This window comes from Eleginops maclovinus, chromosome 16 (genome assembly GCF_036324505.1).
Source record: "Eleginops maclovinus isolate JMC-PN-2008 ecotype Puerto Natales chromosome 16, JC_Emac_rtc_rv5, whole genome shotgun sequence".
NCBI classification, from domain to species: Eukaryota; Metazoa; Chordata; class Actinopteri; order Perciformes; family Eleginopidae; genus Eleginops; species Eleginops maclovinus.
In genome coordinates this window covers 2,435,185-2,462,807 of record NC_086364.1, presented here as the reverse complement: position 1 = coordinate 2,462,807, position 27,623 = coordinate 2,435,185, and the positions used below count along the sequence as shown (strand labels likewise).

At 46.4% G+C, this 27,623-nt stretch overlaps 1 protein-coding gene across 1 annotated transcript in view; it reads left to right on the top strand.

Moving 5' to 3' along the window:
- Positions 1–27,223, top strand: part of prr12b (proline rich 12b) — a 33,610-nt gene extending 6,387 nt beyond the window's left edge. The window contains 16 exon segments of the mRNA XM_063903013.1: positions 2,986–3,143; positions 4,403–4,564; positions 4,789–5,737; positions 5,739–9,186; positions 10,676–10,888; positions 12,392–12,466; positions 13,482–14,259; positions 14,761–15,338; positions 16,437–16,553; positions 17,780–17,913; positions 19,648–20,315; positions 24,359–24,478; positions 25,166–25,263; positions 25,375–25,506; positions 25,688–25,783; positions 26,318–27,223. Coding sequence (XP_063759083.1) covers positions 2,986–3,143; positions 4,403–4,564; positions 4,789–5,737; positions 5,739–9,186; positions 10,676–10,888; positions 12,392–12,466; positions 13,482–14,259; positions 14,761–15,338; positions 16,437–16,553; positions 17,780–17,913; positions 19,648–20,315; positions 24,359–24,478; positions 25,166–25,263; positions 25,375–25,506; positions 25,688–25,783; positions 26,318–26,452 — 7,861 coding nt within the window. The 3' untranslated portion in view covers positions 26,453–27,223.
- The last annotated feature ends 400 nt before the right edge of the window (positions 27,224–27,623 follow it).

Below are 27,623 nucleotides of genomic sequence, written 5' to 3'. Positions count from 1 at the left end.
TGCCTTAGTTCTTGGTGGAGAAAGCCTTGTTGGACAGCACAGAGGGCAGATGCTTCTTGTAGATGGTCACCAGGTTAGCTCACGTCTCAGGAGGGATTTTGGTCCTCTCCTCTCTGCAGATTCTCTCTAAATCCTTAAGGTTTGGAGGTGGATGTTTGACCACTGGAAGCTTCAGCTCCCTCCACATATTTTCTATAGGATGGAGGTCCAGAGACTGGCTAGGCCCCTCCATCACCTTAATGGGCTTCTTCTGTAGCCACTCCTTAGTTGCTTGGCCGTATGTTTTGGGTCATTGTCGTGCTGGAAGACCTATCCATGTCCCATTGTCAGTGTCCTCACTGAGGGAATGAGGTTATCAGCCAATATTTTACAATACATGGGGCCCCTCCATCACCCCCTCGATGCGGTGAATCCCCCTGTCCCCTTAGCAGAGAAACCCCCCAAAAGCATAGTGTTTCCACCTCCATGCTTGACGCTGGGGATGGTGTTCTTGGGGTAATAGGCAGCATTTCTTTTCTTCCAAACACGACATGTGGAGTGGATGCCAAAGATCTTGATGTTGGTCTCATCTGACCACATCACCTTCTCAGAAGCCTTCTCTGAATCATTCAGAGGTTCACTGGCAGACTTCAGACGGCCTCTCCATATGCCTTCTTGAGCAGGGGACCTTGCAGGCTCTGCAGGATTGTAATCCATTACTGCGTTACCAATAGTTTTCTTGGCTGTGGTCCCAGCTGCCTTCAGATCATTAACAAGTCCCTCCTGTAGTTATTGGCTGACCCCCCACCTTTCTCATGAACATTGATCGTGGAGACCCAGATTGAGGGCGATTGATGGTCATTTCGTATTCTACCATTTTCTAATAGTCAAACCAGTTGTCTCTCTCACCAAGCTGCTTGCTGGTGGTCTTGTCTTCTATTCCAGTCTTGTGCTGGTCTATAATCTTGTCCCTGATGTCCTTAGACATTACTTCCACCATGATCACAAGACCTGTCTCTGGTCTGGTGGAGAGGTTGAAATCTGATTTATTGACTGAGGACAGCTGTCTTTTATCCAGGTAAAGAGTTGACATCAGGAGTGCTTTCTTAAAGCGAGAGGATTTGTTGGTTGCAAGGGGATCAAATACTTATTTCCCACAATTAAACGCAAATCAATTTATATATTTTTTTTAATGTACATTTCTGGATTTTTTTTTGATATTGTGTCTCTCACTAAACCTACCATAAAAATTACAGACTATTCATTTGTTTGTAAGTGGGTAAACTAACTAAATTGGCAGGGGATCAAATACTTATTTCCTCCACTGAATAATGGCACTTTTCTAGTGGTAAATACTGAGAAACATATGATATGGCGTTTAATCACGGCAGCGTTTAGCTGAGTTTCTCCCGGTAGAAAACTCTCTTCAGAGGAGATCATGACGCTCCAAAGGAGCGTGGTCAGCAGCAGCTAGTTCATTTAAAGCTACAGTCACAGAATCAGCACTTCAGGAACAGGGCTGAAATAGAGTGGGGTGACGCATGCTACAATGGGGGATATGTTTGGTGTTTTGAGCAAAACACTTCACAGACAAGTTTTGTATAGATATGGCCCTACAATATATTGTTCACATATAGCATAATAGGAGACCATTTAAGTAAAGTCACAGCCCCATGAAGAAAAGCAAACGGTATACGGACGAGTAAGAGTTTGGATTATTACCGTTGTAAATAATGATGACGACGAGTACATCAAAAGAACTGTCAAACCCACGGAAAAATCATTGCAATGGAAAATAGAAAAACTTCAGAAATTACGAAAATACAAAGTGAATAAAATAAATATCAGCAGCAGAAGGCATGGTTCCAATTCTAGGACATGATCAAATTCATCTACAACCTCTGCCCGTATAAAGGGGCGGAGGTTGTCTGCCGATCAGATTGTGGAGACCATATGGTGGAGACCTATGCCTTTCTACAGCAGTGGTTCTCAACTGGTCAAGCCTCAGGACCCATTTTTTTCCATCGTCAATAAATCACGACCCAAAGTTTTGAACCGTTCAAATGTGTTTCACAAACAATAGTGCAGTAATATATGCACTCTCAGCATGCACTTTCAGTATATGCAGTCCTTAGGAACAAACCCACATCCTCAACATTGTCATGGCACATGCAAGGCAGATTATATGCCTTCACAGAACCAGTTTAAACTTGCTTTTTAAACTAGTTTAAACTGGTGATGGTCATCAAGAATCAGAATTGAACTGTATGAAATTAAAGGCGCATTTGTCTCGTATTAAATAAAAAGGCAGTCTTGTAGCCAATCCTGCAACTCACCACATGTGAAAAAGGAGACATGTCGAAACCCCAACCCCTGTGGGTCTGGAAGGTTCTGTGAACTCCCTATAGGTTTGAGCCTACTTTGCAGAACCATACACCGTTAGTACACTGTGTGTTTCTGGATGGGTGTTTTCTGTCATATGTAAAAGGAGAAAAGTCCCTCTGTGCTAACCTTTAATCTGAGGTTAAGAGGTTGTGCCATCAGGATGACATCACAGCTGGTTTAGAATCCAGTGTGATGTGGAAACAGGAAGTCCAGGTCAGGCATACTGAGAGCGGACTTTACAGTATGGTTGGAGACAACTGATGTGATAACAATAACTTCTATGTGAAATAAACGTAGTCTTAGCTGTTTGTTTGTGCCTATGAATAATCATCTTTTTTGTTTGTGATATTAATTAAAAATCTACAAGGTCTACTTGTAAACATACCAACAATCCCAGCAACATGTTTCAGCTTTTCAAAAACATGATGCACATGTCTATGATGCTAGAGGCAAAGATGCTACCCAATCGTGTATTCTCCATTGTTAAAAGGCATGGTAGAGTGTGGGTGCTTTCAGCAGGTGAACGGAGCAGGAAACGGTAACCCCAGCCCTAGGTTGATCACTATAAGACAGCGGACGTGTTTTAAGTAAAGGCTTGTAAAACAACCATGTTTTCCTCAGCTTCGTGTATGGTGGCTCCAGGTCATCCCACCCAGACTCGGACCTGCTCCACCGGCAAACCTATGGCACCCCACACCCCCTCCAGGGCTATGCAACCAACCACCATCCAGGAAGCTCCCGACAGGGCGGGGCCTGGGGGGCGGCTGGACGCACGCTGGGTAAGCACTTACCGGAGGGTATATCTGTAGAAATACAAATGTTTTCAGCCTTAACCCAAGGATATTCATTTGCAGAGTTTATATCTATAGTCTGCCTGTGGGATTATTTCTCATTTAGAACTTTCTGAACTCTAGAGAGTCTTCATAACCTGTAGGTAGCAACATGACTATACATACCTGAAGAAGGGTGAAAACAGGACTGAGAAAAAAGAAAGTTATGCTCAAAAAAGAGGGTAAATCTTAGAATGGATAAATGAATGGATTAATCTGTGAAATCACAGCGTTTGTTCCGTTTTTTGTTTTTGTTTATCGTCCATACTTTGTGGACTTACGATCATGACATTATCATGTTTTTTATTACATGATCACAGGGGGAGACTCTTTTATTTAAATTCTGGTGTACAGGTTTTAGGGGGATATAAACGGCCCGGAAAAAAATAAGAGACCAATTCACATTTTTCTTAAATCTTTATCTCTGTATGGCTGCCATTCCAGTGTCTGTTGAATTCCAACACAGAGAAAACATGTCAGAAGTTTAGAGAATACAATCAAATCAAATGCAAATTAATTGATCTCAAAGACATACCTATAAATAATTAAACAAAAGAAAATGATAATGCTGATGTGGTCCCTTAATTTTTTCCTCGGCTGTATTTACATATATATATATATATATCATTTATATATATATATATATATATATATATATATATATATACCTATGTTTTTATTAGTAATCAATCACCGGGAACTAAGAATTGTTCCCTTAATATAATCAATGTATACCTACAAGGGGAGCAGGTCCTCTCCCATCCGGTCCAGTTTCACGTTATATTTTACGGCAGCTCTCTGCTGCTGCTCCGTCTGAAACTCACTGTGTGGGCTGTAATGTGTACATGTGTGAAGTTAATTTAATGTAAATCTTTCTTTAGCATTTCAATATATAAAAAAGTGCTGTGGTCTGCCGGGTTGTTGATAAATCACCCAACCTCTTAGTTTTCAAATCCCATATCTTTTAAATGCCAATTAAAATGGTTCACTGGATGTTTGTCCAGATAGGAATATAATACTATTTGGACGGTGCAGAAAGGCATGGCTTCTCTGCTCTCTTTTTTTATACTTTGCAACACTTGGATCTTCATATGATTCTGTTATAGGCCTCAATAAAATTAATAGCAAGTATTAGGTTTTCTTAAACTGTTTATGTGATCCATGGTGAGAGATATATGAATAAAGTGACGGTTGTGATTTGTTGCCAGGCCTGTCGGGCTTCTTTGATGCCAGCCTCCACCATGCCAGCACTTCGGGTCCGGACCCCTCCGTCATGAATCTGATTTCAGCTCTGGAGTCACGGGGGCCACAGCCGCCCCCCTCTGCCTCCTCCCTCCTCTCTCAGTTTCGCTCTCCTTCTTGGCAGACCGGTAAGTGCCTGTTATGAGAAATGCTACAGTAGCTTTATGTTAGTTCTTGTTACAATTGAAATATATCCTAAATTATAATATCATTTATGAAATAAGTCATTACATTTGCAAAAAAATCCAAAAAGTATTGAGTTGGTAGTCGTAAGTACCAATTTGTTGTACTTTTTCATTTGAATACTGACCTGCATTTACCAACACTGTCCATGTAATGTTGTGTCCTGTAGCAATGCATACGCCGGCCCCAGCGGAGCTCTTTATCTCAGGGGCCCTCCCTGGTTCCAGCTCCTTCCCCCCTTCCTCTGCCCTCTCTGCCTACCAGCATCCTGGCTCCTTCTCCACACGATCCTTCACCCCCTCACTGTCCCTGCAGGACACACCTTCATTCAGCCCCTCTTCCAACAGTTTGCTATCCCCCCATGATCCCCTGCTGCACATCAAAACACCCTCCCAGACCAGCTTGGGCTTTGATCGTTTGCTATCTTCCCAGAGTTCCACCTATCGAGGGTCCCAGGAGGCCCAGGGCCCTTCTCAGACCCAGGCCCCTCCCACGTCCTCCAGTTGCCACCTGCCACCTCCCCAGTTCAATCTCTTGTCCTCTCAGCTCCACAGCCAGTCCTCCCAGCTTTATAATGCCTCCATGTTCTCTTCCACTCCAACCCTGCTACCCACAGCCCCCCCACTGACCCAGCCTTCTCAAGAGAGGCCAGTTTCTCGGCAGGACAGTGTGATCAAGCATTACCAACGCTCCTCCCCATCCCAGTCAACAGCACAGCAATATGCCAGCTGTGGTGGGTCATCCAGCTACCAGCAGATATCCAGCCACCACCGGCACTCTGGAGTGTCCTGTAGTCCTGGCGGGGAGCAGAGCCCTTCCTCCAACCCCAAGCCTTCACCACGGCTGGAGGCCAGCACGTATCGACCCACGATCCAAACCCCCTACCCATCTTCCAGCTCCTCAACCCCCTCCTCTGGCACTAAGGTAGCCAAGAGTTCCAGTTCCAACAGTGGTTACTCCTCTTCAGTCTCAGGATCCTCCACCTCCCGGCCCCCGCACACTCCCCCCTCAGCCCCTCCCACTTCTTCTGGGTCTACTTCTAGCTCAAAAACAAGCACTGGCTCCTTGTCTGCTTCCTCTTGTCAGCAGCCCCCACTTCAATCAGCTCCGCCCCCCCCCCCCTCTATCATTGATATCATCCAACCTTGTTCAACAGCCAGCATCTAAACAATGTCTCTCCACTTACGGTTCTCCGCCTAGTGCCAAATCTAGCACGGGCCTACCGGACCAGACCACTTCCCAACATGCCCAGGCCTATTCTCCCAACCAGTCTTCATCTGCACATATGGCCCATTCTTATGCAGGCTTTACCTCACCTCTTGCCCAGGAGCTGAGCTCTGGAGCAGGGGGTTCAGGAGGGAAGGCCTTCACTGGTATTGGCTCAGTAGGACGTTCCTTTTCAGCAGAGATAGTCTTTGGAGACTCAAGCTTTGGCCCACCATCTCTCAGAAGAGCTGGCAGTCCTTCCTTGGGGTATGGAAATACGGGCGGGCCAAGTGGACCCGTATCAGGCAGTGGTGTTGGATCTGCAGAATCAGGGAGCAGGACTGCTATTGCTGGTAATGGCGGCAACGGCTCCTACCACCTGCCGGAGTCCAGTCCATCACCCTCCATCAGTTCCACCACCAGTCGCCCTGGATTGCACTCTCCTGCCGCTGCTCGCCCCGCACAGTCCCCTGGAGGCTTAGGGTCCACTAAATATATGTCCTCCATTCTCTCGCCTGCTTTTATGTCCTCATCACAAGGTTTCACTGACACACACCTAGCGCAGACCCAGTCCTACCACACAACAACCCCCAAGCCAAAAACAGAGACCAACATGCTGGTAGTTGACAGATCTCAAGATGAGGAAGAAAATGATGAAGATTTCCTTATCCATCATCTACTACACGCCCAGAATCACCCACCTCCTCAGCAGCTGCCCCAGACACTCCCACAGGCTAGGGAAGGGGAAGGCAAGGGGGTGACTTATGATATCAACAAGATCTCTGAAGAGCGCTACCACCTTCACAGTGTCATTCGTACCAACACAATGCCTAGTAGTTCAGGTCCGGAAACATCCATTAGTGAGGCAGGCAGTGGCACTAACAATCAGCTGGAAATATCACGGAAGAAACAGCAACAGGTCAAATCAGAGATGATCACCTCAAAGTCCGTCCCTGAAGGGCTGACCGACTCTCTCTCCCACTCTCACAATACCCACCCCCATCAACAGCATGACTCCTTGGGGTCTGTTGCCCTCTATGGAAGAGGGGACCCCTACACCCATCACACCTCACTTGGGTCCTCACATTCTCAGCATCCCCAGATCTCCCAGCAGCCCCTGCACTCTCAGCACACACAGCACTCTCAACACACTCAGCACAGCCTTCCTCACCCCCTCTCCCACAGCCAGCCTCACATGGAGCTGAAGAAGTCCTCAGATGCCAATGACAATGCCTACTTGTGTAACACACCAGATCTGCAGCGGGCTAGACAAAGCCAGGTCCCCCTCTCTCTGATAGACTCACCGCCAGACCCTGCCCAGCCTCCTCACATGATGCAGTCTGTCCTTTCTCACACCACTCGCACTAAGATGGACCCCCAGCAAGCTCCATCACAGCAAGCCTTGTTGGGATCAATGGGAGGAGCAGGGCCTACTGGGGGGGAATCCCACCCTCAGAACCAGTCCTCACAGCTGCAGATCCAGCTCCAGACCCAGACTTTGGAAACCCACTACAGCCTTGGAGGCCAGCCGAGAGATCAAACACAAGCCAGTCAGAACTCAGTGTCTTCGCTAGAAATGTTGGACCAATCTCTTTCTCGTACGAATAGCAGAGGCAGTGGAGGAGCTCTGGACCGAGCAGGGTTGAGAGGGGCTGGAGGGGAGGGAGGGGGAGGAGACAGGCATAGACAGCAACACAGAATTACTCCCCACAGCCTTCCCCAACAAACAGCCCCCGATCTCCATGACTTCCTCTCTGAACCAGATCTGAGCTTGCCCACCCCTTCTCACCTGCACCACCTCAACCAGTCTGAGGCCCATGCCCGTCCCCATGCCCACCATCAACAGCAGGCACACACTCACCATCAGCTGGCACTCTCCCAATTAGCTCACCCACACTCCCACCGGATGGCTACAAACATGGGAACTCCCCAACAGCAGCATCAGCCCCAGCAAAGGGAGCCTGAAACTCTGTCTCACTCCCAGTTAGACCAGCTGAAACAGCACCAGTTTGACAATGCCAGCCCAGTGAGAAAAGCAGGACCGAGTCAAGTTCAGCAGCAGCAGCAGCAGCAGCGCTTTGGGCCTCTAACATCCATCTGCTTTCCAGATTCTCTCCTACACGACGAGGATCGCTCTTTCTTTCCTGAGATGGAAGACATGTTTTGTTCCGCTGATTACAAGTCGAGCTGTGCTGAAGATTCTGGGGCCGGACAGACTGCTCAGGAGACCCTGGCCCAGGGCCATGGGCAGGGGCAAGAGGAGAGCTTAAAAACAGGAGGTGCTGGAGAGGGCTTTGGGATGCTTGGTCACCACAGTGATCAAGGGTATGGACAGTATTGTCACAGCCATCCAGGAACAGGAAATGGCAATCTTCACTTAGACCTCGACTCTATGAAGTCCCATGAGCTTCCCTCCACTGTGAATACTGACCAGCTCGGCCTTATCCAATCCCAAACCCCCACTATGGGGCTGAGTTCCACAGTTCAAGGGGATGGGTCAGTCAACAAGATGATCGGTGCTGTGGGAGTGGGTGGAAATGCAATGACTCCTGGTCTTACCTCACCTATATTTTGTTCCTCTCGACCCAAGAAACTGCTGAAGACAAGCTCATTCCACTTGCTCAAACAGCGGCGTGATCCGCAACCCCTAACAAAGAAAAACTATGCGCAGGAGTACGAGTTTGAGGATGATGAGGATAAAGCTGATGGTCCTGCAGATATTCGCCTGAACAGTCGACGCCTTCCTGACCTGCTGCCTGACCTGGTGTCTAGTTGTAGGAAGGCTGGTGGCACATCAGGAGTAAGTGGGCTTAGTCCAATGATGGGTGAGATAGACTTCTGCCACCCTTCCAACTACTCTTCCCTCGGACACCCTCCACAACTCCCACTGCAAGATGGCCCCAAAAAAAGAGGCAGGAAACCCAGTAAACCAAAACGTGAAGGCCCTCCCCGTCCAAGAGGTAGACCTCGCATACGTCCACTTCCTGAGCCTCCCTACTGCAGGGGGCTGATGGGAACAGTGGCGGGTGAAGGCAAGAGGGGTCGAGGACGGGGTCGAGGCCGTGGCAGGAAGGAGGAAGGGAGTGTTGAAATGCATCAAGATATAAACAAAGCACAAAGCCTCCCATATCAGCAGCAGCAGCACTTCAGCCAGCCGCAGCATGTCCAGCAGCATCCACAGCAACATCTCCGACAGCAGGCCGACCTCCACCAAGCTCCACAACAACAGCATCACCTGCATCTTCAGCAGCAGCATGTCTCCTGTCCTATCCAACAACCACATCAGCAACAGCACCAACAGCACAATCATCCACAGCAGCCCTCCCAACTGCCTCCGAAAGATCCAATCCCACCTATCAAGGTACAAATATTCTAGCTCTGTCCTTCCATAATCATAGAATCACTGCTAAAAGTATTTACATGCACAGAGTAAAACAATAATACAATTAGTCACTGCTTAGGTCACTCAAATTGTAAAAAGATAACTGTATTTCATTTATTTATTTTCATTATTGTAAACTTGACTCCTATTTTAATATTATTGTTTAAATTAGGTTTTTTTTAAATGCAAAATGTAAAATAAACACACCATAAAGAAAATAATAGTCACCACAGAAAGTGAAACGATGCTAATGCAGAGCCACCAACCGTCACTGTGAAAACCCGCTAGCTGTAGCCCGACACACGGCCCAGGACAGTCAGAAGTATCCTGGAGCTCAGATAGATGCTGCTCCTCGGACAGGTGAGTATTTCTGAAGCTGCTCTGTTTGGGAGTAACATTAACTGCGTGTGTCAAACACAAACTGCTGCCAACCTTTCTGCTAGCCTCCCTTTGCTCATCCTGAAGAAAATCAAAACATCGTTAGCGCTCAGATAGTGCTGTGTTCTAATGAATATCTGATGAATAATTGTATATCTTAAGTATAAGTCTGTGGACTTAATCTACTGGCTGATATTTGGAGTTACTCAACACGTGTCATCTACAAATATTCTTTATATGTAGTACACCGTTCATCATTAGGAAAGGCTTGACCTATTCAATACCCGTGGGCCCCGGTGCTAGTAGTGCTTCTGGGTTTGTCTGTCTCAGTTTCAGGGTAGGGATTATTTGCTCTGTGCAACCCAAATACTGGACTCTGTATACTCTGGGATAAGTTAGGAAAAAAATATTTCATAGAAATGAGTGCTAACAAATGACCGGATTCACGTCATACCATTTAGGAATGAGTTCTGGATAGATCAATGCGTCATTATTAGCTAAATGCTTAGAGACACAGAGAATCACATGTCAAGGTGGTTAGAAAAGAGAGGATGAGATTTATTTTTCCACAGGAAGATGTCTTTAATGCTTCATGGTGTGTGTTTACTCCTGCTTTTTATGTGCACGTGTGCCTATAACATGCTTGCTTGTCATCAGTGTGCCTTACATTTCCCTTTGCACGCTTTCACCTGACACAAATTTGATAAGTCTAAGAGCAAAACCTTACAGCGAGTCTAGCATTAGGGACTAGTGAAATATATCTCTGTGAAACCCCCCTGAGGGAATTCACAATCAGCATTACTGACTTTTGTCATATACAGCCACGGAAAAAATTAAGAGACCACTCCACATGTTTCTTAAATCTTTCTCTCTACATGTATGGTAGCCAGTCCAGTGTCTGTTGAATTTCAACACAGAGAAAAATGGAGCATACAATAAAATAAAATACATGATGGCTTGATAATGCTGGTGGTCTCTTCATTTTTTCCGTGGCTGTATATCCTATCAAGCTCAACTTCAGCAATTCTACCAACAGAAAGGTTTCACATTATTCTTCTTTCTAACCTTTCCGTACATCCGTCTCTCTCAGATCAAACTGCCCGTCCCCACCCTGTCTCCATCAGAATCATTGTTAAGGACAGACTCACTGTCCAGCGCTGAGCCCGTTCTGTCCGACGGGTCGGTGGGGTCCGCCCCCTCTCTGGGCCTGAGTCCTGGACCCAGCTCCATCATGGACATCAACAGGAGTGAGGTGAACCTGACTCCAGACGAGATGATGAAGAATCAGCAGAAAGCTGACGAGGTGAAAACTGTTTACAGTCCCGTGTCCCTCAGAATGATACACTTGTCTTTGTTAGGATGTTTGTTCGCGTTTCAATGAAAAGTATTACACTTTCCAATGGTTTGAAAAGTGCTGCATTTGAATTCAGTGTAGATCTCCCCATGTGAATGGAGTGGCAGTGTGGGAAGTGTAACCAAAGCTGTGAGTTTCTCATCTCTGTCATGCCACGCACACCAGCTTGAGGGGGAGATGCTTTTTCAGAAGGGAAGGCAATGATGACAAACATCTAGCGTGGCAAAATATACTTTGCTGAACATTCAATTTATTTCTTCAAAAAGGCCATTTTAAGTCTGAATTTGAAGATTCTGCTTCCTTTTTTTATTTGTCTTGTCTTATGCTCCCTCAGAACATACAGCCCCGGAAAAAAATAAGAGACCATTCAACATTATCAGTGTCTCTTGTTTTATTTTTGATAGGTACGTCTTTTGAGTTAAATGTTTATTTATTTATTGTATTCTATAAACTACTGGCAATGGCTGCCATACATGTAGAGATAAAGATTTAAGAACAAATTGGAGTGGTCTCTTAATTTTTTCCGGAACTGTATGTGTGACCAATCAGGATGATATAGTTTTTTTTTCTCCAGAAATAATGGAATTCCTTGAAAAACATCAATATTCAACTACATTTTCTATAACAATGGAACATTTGAAGACAGGGCATTACATTTTAGAATTTTACTGAAGGTTTTCAAGGCTTCAACATGCAAAGACAACATTTATTCTCTTGCCTAGTAGCAGAGTGACTTTGTTTTGGAAGTATTATAGGATACATGCAGATTTCATTGTTTCCAAGAAGCAGCCGCAGAACTGTGTGGGAGAGAAGACAGAGACAGCGTTGTATCCATGCAAATCATGAATATTGAAGGATATAGAAACAGATCCTCCTTCTTCATGTCAGGGTGTCAGGAGAAGCAGCTGTACACAGAGAAGGGCTGCAGAGGACTGCATGACAGTATTTCATGTTAGAGTGAATTGAAATCTAGTAGTCTCAGTAAGGTTTAATGCATCTGCAGATACAGTAATCACTCAAGTGACACCTTAGATTCGAGTCAAACTCATGTACAATTTGGTTAGTAAATATTTGAACACCTATCATTTAGTGCTAAAATATTATTATTCTTAATTCAAAATCTAAATAATAGTAATAAATCCAGACCATGACATCATGTACACTGTACACATCTGGAATGGGATCACATTACATTGTTGATTGTTATTGTATATATCATATTCTACTTACGTGTATATAGACTTTTGCTTGCACTATTTTTTATTTTATTTTTGAATGTGTTTATTGTTTTTTCTCTTGTATAACGATATAGCATTGTTGGAGGAGTTTTGGACTTCAGATTTTCCTTGCCATTCCTACACTGTAGCTTATGTGCAAATGGCATTAAAACCCTTGGATCTAGAGTTAAAGTCAACTGATTTGTATAGGCATTTTTCTCTGATGTTAACACAGATGACGTGGAAGAAAGAAATTGAGGATCCGCTGAATCCTGAATCCTGGGATGCTGTGCAGAAGCTCTCCAGTTCAGTAAGTCGCTTCACACCCTCGACTAAATGAGCAAAGCCCCGAGCCTCATATATAATTCAGACCTCATCCATTCAAACTGCAGCCGTGGTACAGAACACATCCTCTACCTTCTTCACACCTCAGCGGCTGAAGGCCCGTGTAAAAAAAAAGGAAGCATGTTGCCCAGCTATGTTCAAAGCAAACCTAGATATGATGCAGTGGCATAGTCTCCAGCACAGCCAAAGGAAAGGGTCTGAATGTTCAGCCGTGTTTTTGAGATTGGAGGTTTGGAGAGAAGGAGGTTATTGTTGACTGACAGCCAGTTCTTTCTGACTGACAAAAGAGAGGAGAGATGGCTGTTACCAGGGCAGCTGTTGCCACGGTTACTACATTTTCCAGTGCAGAACATTTGCTGCCACCTGCTGTCTGTGAAGCTGTATTACCTTTAGCCTGTATCAATGAATGGAAGACAACGCATACATTTCTGCAAAGAATGAAGAAAAGAAAAAATCCAGAATGAATCAGATTAGTAACGTGTGAATGTCCTAAATCTGCCGTCTGGATGAGATATTGCATCTTCATCACAATGTGGAGATGATTCTATATCAGTGAAATAATATCCATGATTTCCTTTTAAAGAAATACATTTGAGTAGTAAACAGGATATCTTTTAAATGTTTATAGACCAGATGATCAGTCACTCATTTCAGCGTGGAATCAAATACATTTTTATAAATGTCAGTTAGTTGAAGCCCTAAAATCACAGCTCTGGCAGCACAAGTGGCACGTTCACTGTTTAATAAGAACCATGCTTCTGCTGGATGTGAAGACTGGCTCTGTTTGCTCAAGGTACCATAACCATGACTTTATGAGATGATAACGTTATGGGAACAGCTGGTCCTGCTTCCAGCTGGTGGTAAACTCAAATCTAACATCTTTGAATCCAGTCTGAGTGAAGATGAGACCAGCTTACATTGCAATCATGCGAGGAATGAGCCTTTTTCAGTGATGAGTTATGCTGTGCTTCCTTCTGCAGGCTGATGAGAAGTCCTTCGACTTCAAACCGGGCTTCATGACCTCTTTTCTGGACTTCCTGAAGACAGGCAAGAAGCAGTCAGGCCTCGACCTCGGACTTGACGGCCATGAGCAGGAGACCCTGGATCTGTGTTCCTCTCTGAAGGGGGGGATCAGGCCCCTACCACAGACTTCTCTACAGCAGGCTGCAGGACCATTTAGTGAGCGGGGGCAGGGTGAGGGGGCACACCTGGCTCTCAGCAGCTGCCCGAGTCCCTGCAAGCCGCTGGACGAGGAGATGAAGAGGAACCTGGAGACGCTGCCGTCCTTCTCCTCCGATGAGGAGGACTCGGTCAGTAAGAACCAGGACCTGCAGAAGAGCATCTCCTCGGCCATCTCCGCCCTCTACGACACTCCACACTCATTGGCTGCTGCAATGGCTTCTGCCATGGCCAAGGCCCCACCCACCCCACAGGAGTCCCCGCTCAGCCCCACCCTCCCCGCCATGCCTCCACTCATCCCCAGTATGGAGAATGGAAAAGAGGAGGTGCTAACGTACACACAGGATCACATGCTGGACCAAGAGGAGGAGAACCTGCTCTCCCTACAGACCAATACAGAGAGAGCAGAGGGGAGGGAGGAGAAAGAGGGAAGAGCGGAAGAGCAGGAGGGAGGCAGGGAGACTGCAGACAGTGAGGAAACAATAAGAGATCCACAGGACCTGCTGGATGAGCTGCAGGAGGAGGAAGAGGAGGAAAGGAGGTCTGAAATGCAGAATTTACAGCTCCTGGAGGTGGAAGGTACTGTATCTGTCTCCCCTTTCTTTTAAACTGTGTCGTTCCCACTGCTCACTTTGTCTGATCGTGCCCTGGAAGGTTATGCAGACTGAAGGCCTCTAAAGTCAGGGTCCCTCACAGGCAGTCTCTCGTGGGGCCGCTCCCTTGCCCTAATGTGACCTCACTGACTCCAGTCACCAGATAAGGGATGGGGGTAAACGGGGGAGATGGTAACCTGTGTCTCTGTTTCCACCGGCTGACTCACTGTAGCAGGAAGAGGAACCAGCAGGAGTTGAAAGATCCTTTTTAAACTTTGGTCTTGTGATGCATTCACTGAAGGGCTGCCATGACAATGCCCTGAATAAAGAGTTAGCTGACCTTTATGTAATATGAAAAATATAAATAAATCAGCTCGCAGTGCTCAGGTCAGAGGTCAGCTGTTGGTGTTGATGCCACACACTGAGGCAGGAGGTGCTGAGCCAGGCTGTTTCTCCCCTTCTGAAATGTTCCTCCTTCTCTTTTCAGGTCCTCCATCAGACCCTGCTCCTGCTCCTCCATCTCCAACACTGCCCCTCTCCGCATCACCCCCACCCTATTCCTCCCCCCTGCCCCTCCCTCCCCTGAGTCTCTCCCTCCCCTCTCAGCTGCCAGTCCAGCAGGATAATCCTCTGTCTGAGCCGCAGGAGCTCTCCTACCAACCGGCTCCTCCTGCAGGCTCCTCCCCACCCCCCTCCACCTCCCCTCCGACCATCCTGTCCTCCCCTCTCTCCAACCTTCCCCTGAGCCAGTCGATTCCCCCGCCATCCACTACGCCTCCCCCTTCATCCTCTGATCAGGACCAGGAGCCTGAAGTGGAGCAGCCTTCCCCCTCCTCGCCCGCTTCTTCCTCACCCTCTTCATCTTCCTCTCCGCCACCATCACCTCCAACCCCCGAGGAGCCCCCATCATCTCAGCGCCTGACCTCCCTCCACCTGGCCAAAAAGCAGGCAGACGCTGCCATAGCCGGGGAGAGTGAGGAGGAGGACAGCGAGAGCGGGGGTGAGGGGATCTTCCGTGAGCGGGACGAGTTTGTGGTTCGCACCGAAGACATCGGCACGCTGAAGGTATTTATATTTTGTCTTTGTTAATTTATTTGTAAGGGACAGCGCACATTAAATACCACAGTAGGTAAACTTTTCTTGATACTTGAATATGCTTTAAGAAGCAAAGAGTCTACTTCAAAGCTCTCCAGCAGGTCCGTTAAAACAGAAGTGCTGATAATAAGAATAGGAAGTGGGTTTCAAGCTTATCATGTAAAAAAAAATGATTGGACTTTTTTTTTAGCAACTAAGATTTGTGAGAAAATGTTTTCAACTTCAATTGACTGAAAGTGGGTTTATTAACACATGAGTAGTGTGTAACGTATGTATATATACAGCCGCGGAAAAAATGAAGAGACCACTTCAAGTTTTTCTTAAATCTTTATCTCTACATGCCTGGCAGCTATTCCAGTGTTTGTTGAATTCCAAAACTGAGAAAAATTGTTAGCAGTTTATAGAATACAATAAAATAAAAATGTATTTAACTCAAAGACATATCTATAAATAATTAAACAAGAAAAAATGATAATGCTGAAGTGGTCTCTTCATTTTCTCTGCGGCTGTATTTCAGAGGTACAATAAAACAAGCACAGGAGTGGGCTATATTCTATTATACTTTAAGAATTGGCTGAGGGTCGATTAAAAATGGACCGAGGGCCGCAGTTTGCCCCCAGGGCGTAGTTTGGACACCCCTGTACTACAGGAATGACAAATTACTTTAGAAAAAAAAGAATCAAATAAACATTAAAATTGTAAAATCCAAAATCAAGATATACATACATACAAAAGACCTATACTCAAATCCAAACAGTAAACAATATGCAGAATACATTTGAATACTAATATACCAATCTACTAAACAAACTGTTGCCTCTTCTCATGAAATGATTGCGTGTGTAATTAGGAATCCTAATTCCATCCTGTGGGTGACCATAGAGAGGAGACCCTGAGCAGACTGAAGCAGGGGAAGGGGTGATTAAGATAAGCCCCCCCTCTGGTCATAGGTCTGAGTTTGGATATTGTTAAATGAATTCATTGCTAAGCTAAAGGTATTTATCAGAATCATTTATGATGAATAAATAACTGTACAATGCTCTACGCTGTGTTTGTTTGTGTCAACAGATGGCTTTGCAAACAGGTCGGGAGCCCCCCCCCATCTGGAGGGTGCAGAAAGCTTTGCTCCAGAAGTTCAGCCCAGAGATCAAAGATGGTCAGAGGCAGTTCTGTGCCACCAGTAATGTGAGTGTTCCACAGACACACACTCAGAGGGACACTCTGCGTCCTTTAGTACCGTGAGATACTCTTCCTCTTCCACCAGTGGAGTGGTTCATACTTTACTGTTGTTTTGTGTGACTTTGGTTCGTTTAATTCCCCTGGTCTTTATTTTCACCTCACTCACTCCAATAAGGATTCTAAAGAGAGACCACCTCTCTATTTCTTTGTTCTACATGTTTTCTCTCTTTTGATCCTGGGACACATGTGACTGGTACCTGCAGGCTGCAGACTAGTGACTGGTATCATTCCAATACAGAAGTACTGACAGAACCACATCCACAGATCCATTAGTCAATTTTTCAAAAGACCTAATGAAATGGCCCCAGCTTGATGTTTGGAGTCATTAGTGCTGAGGTGCGTCTCTAACAGCGTGCTGCTGTGCTTCCTGAGCCTTCTGAAGACCATTCAGTTCCTCTGTAGCATGGCTCAGAGAATATCCAACTTGGGTGGTCCTGGTGTTTATCTTGTTAAAGTAATTTGATTCTTTTTCATGTTTATGTAACACATGTACACTATATAGACAAAAATATTGGGACACTCTGGTATATGGGATGTTTTTGTGGGGTTGGCCTCTGCCCCTTAGTTCCAGTGAAGGGGATTCTTAATGCTTCATCTTACCAAGTCATTCTGGACTATTCTACGCTTCCAACTTTGTGGAAACAGTTTGGGGAAGGCCCTTGTCTGTTCCAGCCTGACTGTGCCCCATTGCACAAAGCAAGGTCCATAAAGGCCTGGCTGATTAGTTTGGTTGGAAGAACTGGACTGGCCCGCACAGAGCCCTGACCTCAACCGCACTGAACACCTTTGGGATGAACTAGAACGGAGAGCCAGGCCCTCTCGTCCAACATCAGGGTCTGACCTCACAGATACTCTTCTGGATGAATTGGACACACTCTAAAATCTTTTAGAAAGCCTTCCCAGAAGAGAGGAAGCTGTTATAGCTGCAAAGGGGGGACCGACTTCATATGAATGCCTAACAATTTGGCATTTAGGTGGTAATGTGTAGGTGTCCCAATACTTTTGTCTATAAAGTGTATGTTTAGTGTTCCTTATTATTTTGATGTTGTTGTTGTAACACCTTGTACAACATGCTTTGGCAGTACTATGTTTTTGATTCCAATAAAGCTCCATTTAATTTGAATGAATGTTTCATATGGAACAGTTTACTAACTTTCTCTCTCCTCCCTCAGTATCTGGGATACTTTGGTGATGCCAAAATGCGCTACCAGCGTCTGTACGTGAAGTTCTTGGAGAACGTCAACAAGAAAGATTACGTGAGAGTGTGTTCTCGTAAGCCCTGGCACAGAGCCGCTCTTACCCTGAGGTGAGGACACTTTAGTTTATGACTTTCATTCAGACATAGAGAAGAGCTGCAGATACACAGATGTGAGGAGGGAGATGTGTGTATTGTTGGGGGAGTTACTGCAAAAAAAGTAATGCATGACACATTACAATTTACTTTTTAAAAAATGCCTTTACTAAATGACTCACTGCTGAAAGTAATGAGTTAGACTACTAGTTACATTTTGGACTACTCTAACATCAGCTGAGATGCACCATCACTCTAAAGACAAATAACAATACAAAGTTAAAGCTCATCCCCAGATCAGCACATCCTAAACCTAATAACCTGTGCTTGGACAGCCTTAACCTCACTAACTAACCCTTCCAACCGTCGAGTGCAAACATGAATATGTTCAAATAACATCAATAAATAAAAGATGTATATGCCCTCATCACAATATCAGACCGTGAGCAGACTTCAAAAGAAAATAACACTGCCTACAAATGTAAATGAAAAGAACCACCCCACCTTAGCCCCCCTCCCCTGCCCAGCTACCACCATTCTGGACATGACATTTGTCCTTAGTTGAAGTGATTAAGCCTCATGAGGAGGACCCCCGGACAGTCGAAACCCTTAAAGGAATGCAAGTAACAAGATCAGTTCCTGCTCAGTAACTGTAATCACACTGTAACGACCTACAGACACATGTAATCTGATTACTGTAACGCCCTACAGACACATGTAATCTGATTACTGTAACGCCCTACAGACACATGTAATCTGATTACTGTAACGCCCTACAGACACATGTAATCTGATTACTGTAACGCCCTACAGACATATGTAATCTGATTACTGTAACGCCCTACAGACACATGTAATCTGATTACTGTAACGCCCTACAGACATATGTAATCTGATTACTATAACGCCCTACAGACACATGTAATCTGATTACTGTAACACATTACAGACACATGTAATCTGATTACTGTAACACATTACAGACACATGTAATCTGATTACTGTAACACATTACAGACATATGTAATCTGATTACTGTAAGGCCGTACAGACACATGTAATCTGATTACTGTAAGGCCCTACAGACACATGTAATCTGATTACTGTAAGGCGCTACAGACACATGTAATCTGATTACTGTAAGGTGCTACGGACACATGTAATCTGATTACTGTAACACCCTAAAGACACATGTAATCTGATTACTGTAACACCCTAAAGACACATGTAATCTGATTACTGTAAAGTGCTACAGATACATGTAATCTGATTACTGTAACGGCCTACAGACACATGTAATCTGATTACTGTAAAGCGCTACAGATACATGTAATCTGATTACTGTAACGCCCTACAGACACATGTAATCTGATTACTGTAAGGCGCTACAGACACATGTAATCTGATTACTGTACGGCGCTACAGACACATGTAATCTGATTACTGTAAAGCGCTACAGATACATGTAATCTGATTACTGTAACGCCCTACAGACACATGTAATCTGATTACTGTAAGGCGCTACAGACACATGTAATCTGATTACTGTAAGGCGCTACAGACACATGTAATCTGATTACTGTAAGGCGCTACAGACACATGTAATCTGATTACTGTACGTCGCTACAGACACATGTAATCTGATTACTGTACGTCGCTACAGACACATGTAATCTGATTAGTGTAAGGCGCTGTGTGGAGCGCTGCAGACAGCTCCCCTCACTGTGTGTTCACTCTGATGATTTTCAGGCGCCAGTCTCTGCCCAAACAGCTGCCCAGCACTCACAATGTCACCCCCCCTCGAGGGGAGAGAGACGACAAAGAGAGGCAGAGAGAGAGAGAGCTGAAGGACCAGAGAGAGAGGGATCAGAAGGAGAGGAAGGAAAAGGAGGAGAGAGAAGAACAAGAGAGGGAGCAGAAAGAGAGGGAGAACATGGAGAGAGAAAAAGAGGACAGAGAACAGACGGAGAGAGAGGTGGAGAGGGAGAAAAGAGAGAAAGAGCAAAAGGACAGGGAGAGAAGAGAATATGAGAGGGAGAGAAAAGAAAGGGAGAGAAGGAACAGAGAGCAGAGAGAAAGGGAGAGACAGGAGAGGGAGAGAAAAGAGAGGGAGCAAAAAGAAAAGGAGAACACTGATAAAGAGAGGGAAAAGAGGGAGAAGGAGAGAGAGAAACGGGAGAGAGAGCAGAAAGAGAAGGAGGGTAGAGAGAGGCAGAAAGAGGTGGAGAAACAAAGGGAGCAGGATAAAGAGAGAGAGGAGCGAGAGAGGCTGGAGGAGAAGAGGAGGGAGAAGAGGATGGAGCGGGGGTCCAGAGACAAAACCTCAGAGCCCCCCCCCAAGAAGAGGAAGAAGTGGCTGAAGGAAGTGCCGTCCTCCTCCTCTGAGTCTGACTCCTCCCTCCCCAGTGGTGATGAAGGTCAGCTGCTGTGTGTGTGTGTGTGTGTGTGTGTGTGTGTGTGTGTGTGTGTGTGTGTGTGTGTGTGTGTGTGTGTGTGTGTGTGTGTGTGTGTGTGTGTGTGTGTGTGTGTGTGTGTGTGTGTGAGGTGGGAGAAGTACTCAGATCTTGTACTTGAGTAAAAGTAGAAGTACTCAGATCTTCCATCCATCTTCTCCCGCTTATCCGTCAGGGTTGCGGAGGTAACAGCTCCAGCAGAGAGCCCCAAACTTCTCTTTCCCTGGCCACATCAACCAGCTCTGACTGGGGGATTCAGAGGCGCTCCCAGGCCAGTGAAGAGATATAATCCCTCCACATGGTCCTAGGTCTACCCCTCGGTCTCTTCCCAGCTGGATGTGCCTGGAACACCTCCTTAGGGAGGCGCCCAGGTGGCATCCTCACTAGGTGCCCGAACCACCTCAACTGGCTCCTTTCAACGCGATGGAGCAGCGGTTCTACTCCGAGTCCCTCCCTAATGACTGAACTTCTCACCTTATCCCTAAGGGAGATGCCAGCCACCCTGCGGAGAAATCCCATTTTGGCCGCTTGTATCCGCGATCTCGTTCTTTCGGTCATGACCCATCCTTCATGACCATAGGTGAGGTTAGGAACGAAGATGGCCCGGTAGACAGAGAGCTTTGCCTTCTGGCTCAGCTCTCTTTTCGTCACGACGGTGCGGTAAAGCGACTGCAGTACCGCTCCCGCTGCTCCGATTCTCCGGCCCATCTCACGCTCCATTGTTCCCTCACTTGAGAACAAGACCCCAAGATACTTGAACTTCTTCACTTGGGGTAAGGCTTCATTCCCTTCCAGGAGTGGACAGTCCATCGGTTTCCTGCTGAGAACCATGGCCTCAGATTTGGAGGTGCTGATCCTCATCCCAGCCGCTTCACACTCGGCCGCGAACCGATCCAGTGAGTGCTGAAGGTCACAGAAAAACAATCCTTAGCCCACCGAACTGCAGACCCCCTCCCCCACGACTACGCCTCGAAATCCTGTCCATGCATATCATAAACAGGATTGGTGACACAGCTCTCGCTTTGGAAGTACAGAGATTGGATGTCCCTGAGTAGAGACCCCCTCACCCCATACTCCCGCAGCACCTCCCACAGTATCTCCCTGGGAACACGGCCATACGCCTTCTCCAAATCCACAAAGCACCGGATGAGCATACTCCCAGGCCCCCTCCAGGATCCTTGCGAGAGTGAAAAGCTGGTCCGTCGTTCCACGACCAGGACGAAATCCGCATTGTTCCTCCTCAATCTGAGGTTCGACATTCGACCCTCCTTTCCAGCACCTTAGAGTAAACTTTCCCAGGGAGGCTGAATAATGTGATGCCTCTGTAATTGGCACACAAAAAAGAGGAACCACCACCCCAGTCTGCCACTCCTTCGGTACTGTTTCCGACTTCCACGCAATGTTGATGAGACGTGTCAACCATGACAGGCCCTCAACACCCAGAGCTTTCAGCATTTCTGGGCGGATCTCTTCCAGGGGCTTTGCCACTGTGGAGTTGTTTGACTACCTCAGTGACTTCCCCCCGTGAGATTGGAGTTGATCCCCCTTCATACTCCAGCTCCGCCTCTAACATAGAGGGCGGAGTTGTCGGGTTCAGGAATTCCTCAAAGTGTTCCTTCCACCGCCCTAACACCCTATCAGTTGAGGTCAACAGCATCCCATCCTTACTGTACACAGCTTGGATGGTTCCCTGCTTCCCCCTCCTGAGGTGTCGGACGGTTTTCCAGAACAACTTTGGTGCCGACCGAAAGTCTTTCTGCATGGATTCTCCGAACTTCTCCCACACCTGCTGCTTTGCCTCGGTCACGGCTGAGGCTGCTGCCCTTCGGGCCTGTCGATACCTTGCAACTGCGTCAGGATTCCCCTGGGATAACATATCCCGGAAGGCCTCCTTCTTCAGTCGGACGGCTTCCCTGACCACCGGTGTCCACCAGGAGGTTCAAGGGTTACCGCCCCTTGAGGCACCTAAGACCTTGAGACCACAGCTCCCCGCCGCAGCTTCAGCAATGGAGGCTTTGAACACGGCCCACTCTGGTTCAATGTCCCCAGCCTCCACAGGGATGCCTGAAAAACTCCGCCGGAGGTGTAAGTTGAAGGCATCCTGGACTTCGGATTCCTCCAGATGTTCCGAGTTCACCCGCACTACACGTTAGGGCTTACCAGGTCTGTCCAGAGGCTTCCCCTGCCACTCGACCCAACCCCCCACCAGATGGTGATCAGTTGACTCCACTCATCTCTTTACCCGAGTGTCCAAAACATGTGGCCTCAGGTGCGATGATACGATAACAAAATCGATCATGGACCTTCTGCCTAGGGTGCTCTGGTACCACGTACACTTATGAGCATCCTTATGTTCGAACATGGTGTTTGTTATGGCCAATCCATGACTAGCACAGAAGTCAAGTAACAAACCACCACTCCGGTTCAGATCGGGGGGGCCGTTCCTCCCAATCACGCCCTTCCAAGTGTCTCCCATTGCCCACGTGTGCGTTGAAGTCTCCCAGCAAGATTAAGGAGTCCCCTTCAGGAGCCCCATACAGGACTCTTTTCAGGGTCTCCAAGAAGGCTGAATACTCTGAACTGCTGTTTGGTGCCGAAGCACACACAACAGTCAGAGTTTTCCCCCCCACACCCGCTCGGCGCCTCACACCTTGGGCAACTCCGGAGAAGAATAGAATCCAACTCCTATCAAGAAGTTAGGTTCCGGCCCCGGCTGTGGCGCAAATGGCTGGGGCACCTGCACCGTCTGCGACGACCCGGGTTCGATTCCCGACCCGTGGTCCTTTCCGGATCCCACCCTGACTCTCTCTCCCACTTTCCTGTCACTCTCCACTGTCTTATCCGATTAAAGGCAAAAAGCCCACAAAAAATATCTTTAAAAAAAAAGAAGTAAGGTTCCAGAGTCGACGCTGTGCGTAGAGGTGAGCCCCACCAGATCCAACTGGTAACGCTCCACCTCCCGCACAAGCTCCAGCTCCTTCCCCCCCTAGAGAAGTGACGTTCCACGTCCAAAAAGCCAGCTTCTGCCGCCCGGGTCTGGTCGGTCGAGACCCTCTGCTTTCAATGCCACCCTTCTGGCAGTGCACCCGACCCCTTCACTGTTTCCCGTAGGTGGTGGGCCTGCGGGACGGGGAAGCGGAGGTGCTGCCCACGTTGCTTATTTGGGCTGTGCCCGGCCGGGCTCCGTGGCAAGGCCGGCCACCAGATGCTCGCCGACGAGTCCTCCCTCTGGGCCTGGCTCCAGAAGGGGACCCCGGGCTTGCTCCGGGCTGGGTATCCTCGCTTTCATGGATGTTTTCCATGAGGTCTTTTGAACCAATCTTAGAACACAAGGTTCCAGACAACACAGCCCCCAGGTTCATCGGGGCACACAAACCTCTCCACCACGATAAGGTGCTGGTTCTCGGAAAGGTCTTGTACTTGAGTAAAAGTAGAAGTACTCAGATCTTGTACTTGAGTAAAAGTAGAAGTATTCAGATCTTGTACTTGAGTAAAGTAGAAGTACCAGAGTGTAGGAATACTCTGTCACTGTAAAAGTAGAAGTACTCAGATCTTGTACTTGAATAAAGTAGAAGTATTCAGATCTTGTTCTTGAGTAAAAGTAGAAGTACCAGAGTGTAGGAATACTCTGTTACAGTAAAAGTCCTGCATTCAAAATGTTCCTCCAGTAAAAGTAGAAAGTATTCTCATCTAAATGTACTTAAAGTAGCGACAGTAAAAGTAGTCATTGTTTGATTGGTCCATTTCAGAATAATATCTCTGATATGTTTTATAATGATTGATCATTAAAGTGTTCTCAGAGCTGGTAAAGGTGCAGCTAGTTTGAATGGCTTTGTATACTGCAGGGTAGCTGCTGAATTTACTCCAGGTGAACTTAAGTCTGATTTAAGGGCTGATTATATTTCACATCATTCATCCAGATCTGTAAAGTAGCATGCTACATGTTAGCATTGTTGATGTCAGAGTGTTTCTGCTCAGGCCTTCAGTGCAGCTGGGTTGTGTTTCAGGGCCTGTGCGGGGGGGAGTTAACAGCAGAGCCATGAGGGAGATCTTCCGGAGCTACGTGGAGATGCTGGTCAGCACAGCTCTGGACCCGGACATGATCCAAGCCTTGGAGGACACTGATGGTGAGCAGGCAGGTGGACCAGGAGGAACACAACGACAGGCTTGTTTGAAAAGACTCAGACTGTTGTCAGGGTAACATTATATCACCATTTGTGAGAACATGCAGCATCCAGCATGAGGTAGAGGACGCATGAGGGGGGAACGGGGGGGGGGATATGGAGGAGGCTTACTTCTCTCACATATACTGTCATGAGTTAGTGAAACATTATGGGAGATAGAGAGGATATGAGTGCATACAAATAGAGAGGTAGAGGGGACAGGATGGGGGGGGACAGGGGGGCTGGTAGCGTAGGAGAGGAGCCTGATGGCAGAGAGCTGAACTAGTTGGATGAAGGGGTCCTTTAGGTATATTTGAGGTATTATTAAAGTAAAGAACTACACCAACACTGAGAGCCCTGACCTACTTTTAACATCCTCTCACTGTCACCCTCATATATACTGTATATCAGATCATGACATTTCTGCATTAACCAGATACTTCATTTAATTGATAAATATTTATGTATCACTGACAGTTATTTTTATTATGAAGTTTCTGATGAAATCAAAATAAGCCCTCACCTTTACACACTGCAGGTCCACCCACCTCATGGTTTTGATTGAGAGACCTCTCGTGGAGGAAAAGGACCTATTGTGCATTTAAAATTCCAGATTTCATTGTAAATAGTTGTTGTACTTTTAATCCTCAGATGAGTTGTACCTCCCACCCATGAGGAAGATTGAGAGCCTGCTGAGCGAACAGAAGAAGAGGTTGTTGAGAAGAGTCAACATGAGTGTTCAGCACCAGGTATCATCTCCAGTTTCCTGCTTCTCTGTCTTCCAATCACAGTCTGTTGATCACGGATAACAGCATGTGGGTTTATAATCAACCGATTGCATCCTGCTCTCCTCTCTCCAGGAGTTGCTGCACATATTCCCCAAAATGATGGCAGACCCGCTGGAGTCTGGAGCTGTCAGAGTTCACCTCCGTGGGGAGGGCTACAACCGCAAGACCCTCAACAGGGTGAAGAGGAGCATCAGCAAGCAACAGGTCAGAACATCCGAGCTGGGCTTTCAGCTGAACATTTGGGGGAAAAAAGATGTAACCAAATGGTAAATGGGGTCGAGTCATTGTGAGGAATAAAGAATTCCAAATTTGTTGATGTTTATTATTTAGTTTGCTATGTTGCATTGTGGGGAAACATTCAGGAAGAAACTCTTACTCTTTTCAGGATCTGAAGCTGTCAATGGAAACGTGTCGGATCTACAGTCTGTATCACTCCCTCCACCACTACAAGTACCACACCTTCCTGCACTGCAAGAAGGAGGTACGCACAACTGCATGCTTTTAAAGCTGCTGTGTGAGTGTGTGTGAATGAGTGGTTGAACTTCAGGGTGTTATTTGGAGAGCCTCAAAAACACATTTTCTAGAGAGATGGTTATGCCACATCACTTCATCAGACTGATGGTCCTGAATCTGAAGCAGCAACAAGGTGCAGACAGAATGTGAGAGATGATGAGGGCTTATTATAATCTGGACCCCCCCCCCCCCCAACAGGTAGGCTACAGGGGCCAGGAAAGACTTATGTTTTTCTATGTTTTGGCCACAGAAGCCTTAAGCCTTGCCTAGCTATCCTTGCGTTTGCTCAAACAAAAAAGGAAAGATGTAATCGGATTACATCTTTAAAAGTAGGCTGATGGGACAGGTCAATGAGTGTTTAACTTTAATAAAAAGTTAACAAGTGTTGATCCTTTAGTTTTCATATACAGCTCAGCCTTCTGGAATGCAATTAAACCCACATAAAACCATAAGACCTGCTGTCCTGTGTGTGTGTGTGACCTGTTGTGTGTGTGTTGTGCAGACGGACAGCGTGGAGCAGGCGGCGGAGGACCCGGGACAGGAGGAGGTGGTGCAGCAGTGCATGGCTAACCAGGGCTGGCTGGACCGCCTCTTCACCTCCTTCATGGAGCTGCTGAGCCTCAGTGCCAAGGCCTGAGTTAGAGAGGGGACCCCAGCCCGGGCCCCCAACTCACACACACACACCTGCAGGGTCAGGCAGACGGAGGCCTGGAGCAGCCAGAGCCAATTGAGGGATGGTTTCACGAGAACCGTTTTATTGAGTCCGTTTTAAAGTACCTCTTTATTTCTTGAAACACTTTGAAGGATAGATGGTTGAGACTGTGATGGATCTTTCTCAAAAGTTAAAAAAGGGACCACAAAATAATTTGTCTGAAAGACTACTGACCCACAGGCTGTATGTATTAACTACTATCATTTGTATTATTTATACAAGGACATTTCCAAAATGACCATCCTAAAATAGGATTATTTGCTGTTATAATTTTAAATGTTTAAAGGGATATATATCAAATGGCCCATCTGCAGCTCTTAGCTTCTGGAGGACTGGGTTGAAGGACTATATGATAGTCTCTGGTGTCTCCCTGCTTCACTGACGAAGCCCTTGATGGAAGAATTGTATTTAAAACTAAGCTGTGTTCTTACTGTTTGTTCTTCTGAAGACATGGAGGGATTTAATGCCTGTAAAGATGATGAATGAAAAAATAAAGCACGACTTTCTTGAAGAAAGTGTGAGGTGAAACGATCCAAAAGCATAACATCAGTGTTTAATGTGAGTCATTTTATCTGTTTGTTGTTAATGGATATTTCTCATTATTTGCCCTCTCAGAGGATATTCCTGCAGAGTTTTGATTGTGTAAATATTGTACAGTTACTTCATTCTCTAGTTTCCAGTTGCTCTTACATAAAATCCTGTATTTGACATAATGAAATAAAAAGTGATGATGAATAAGCCACCTTGTGCTAAAGTCATTTCACCACCATAAGTCTCCCAGCTGCTGGGCTACTTTATGCAAAGTAATACAGCTAAAAAGTGTTCCTGTTTGAGTTAAATCCACATCTGGCTAGTCACCTCAATACCATAACCAAACTGAGATGTGGGCTCCTGTAAATGTGTTGGAACTAGAACCATATTTTTCCAGGTAGGCAGGCCTGTGCCTCCACCAACTCAAATCACTGCGCAATTCTACTCAGATGGACCAAACGGTACCTACTACAGTGTAAAAATGTTACATACCAACATATTATATAACTGAATAATGGTTTTGAACTCATTGAAGCTTCACCTGACCGCTGAGAAGGCTCCAGTC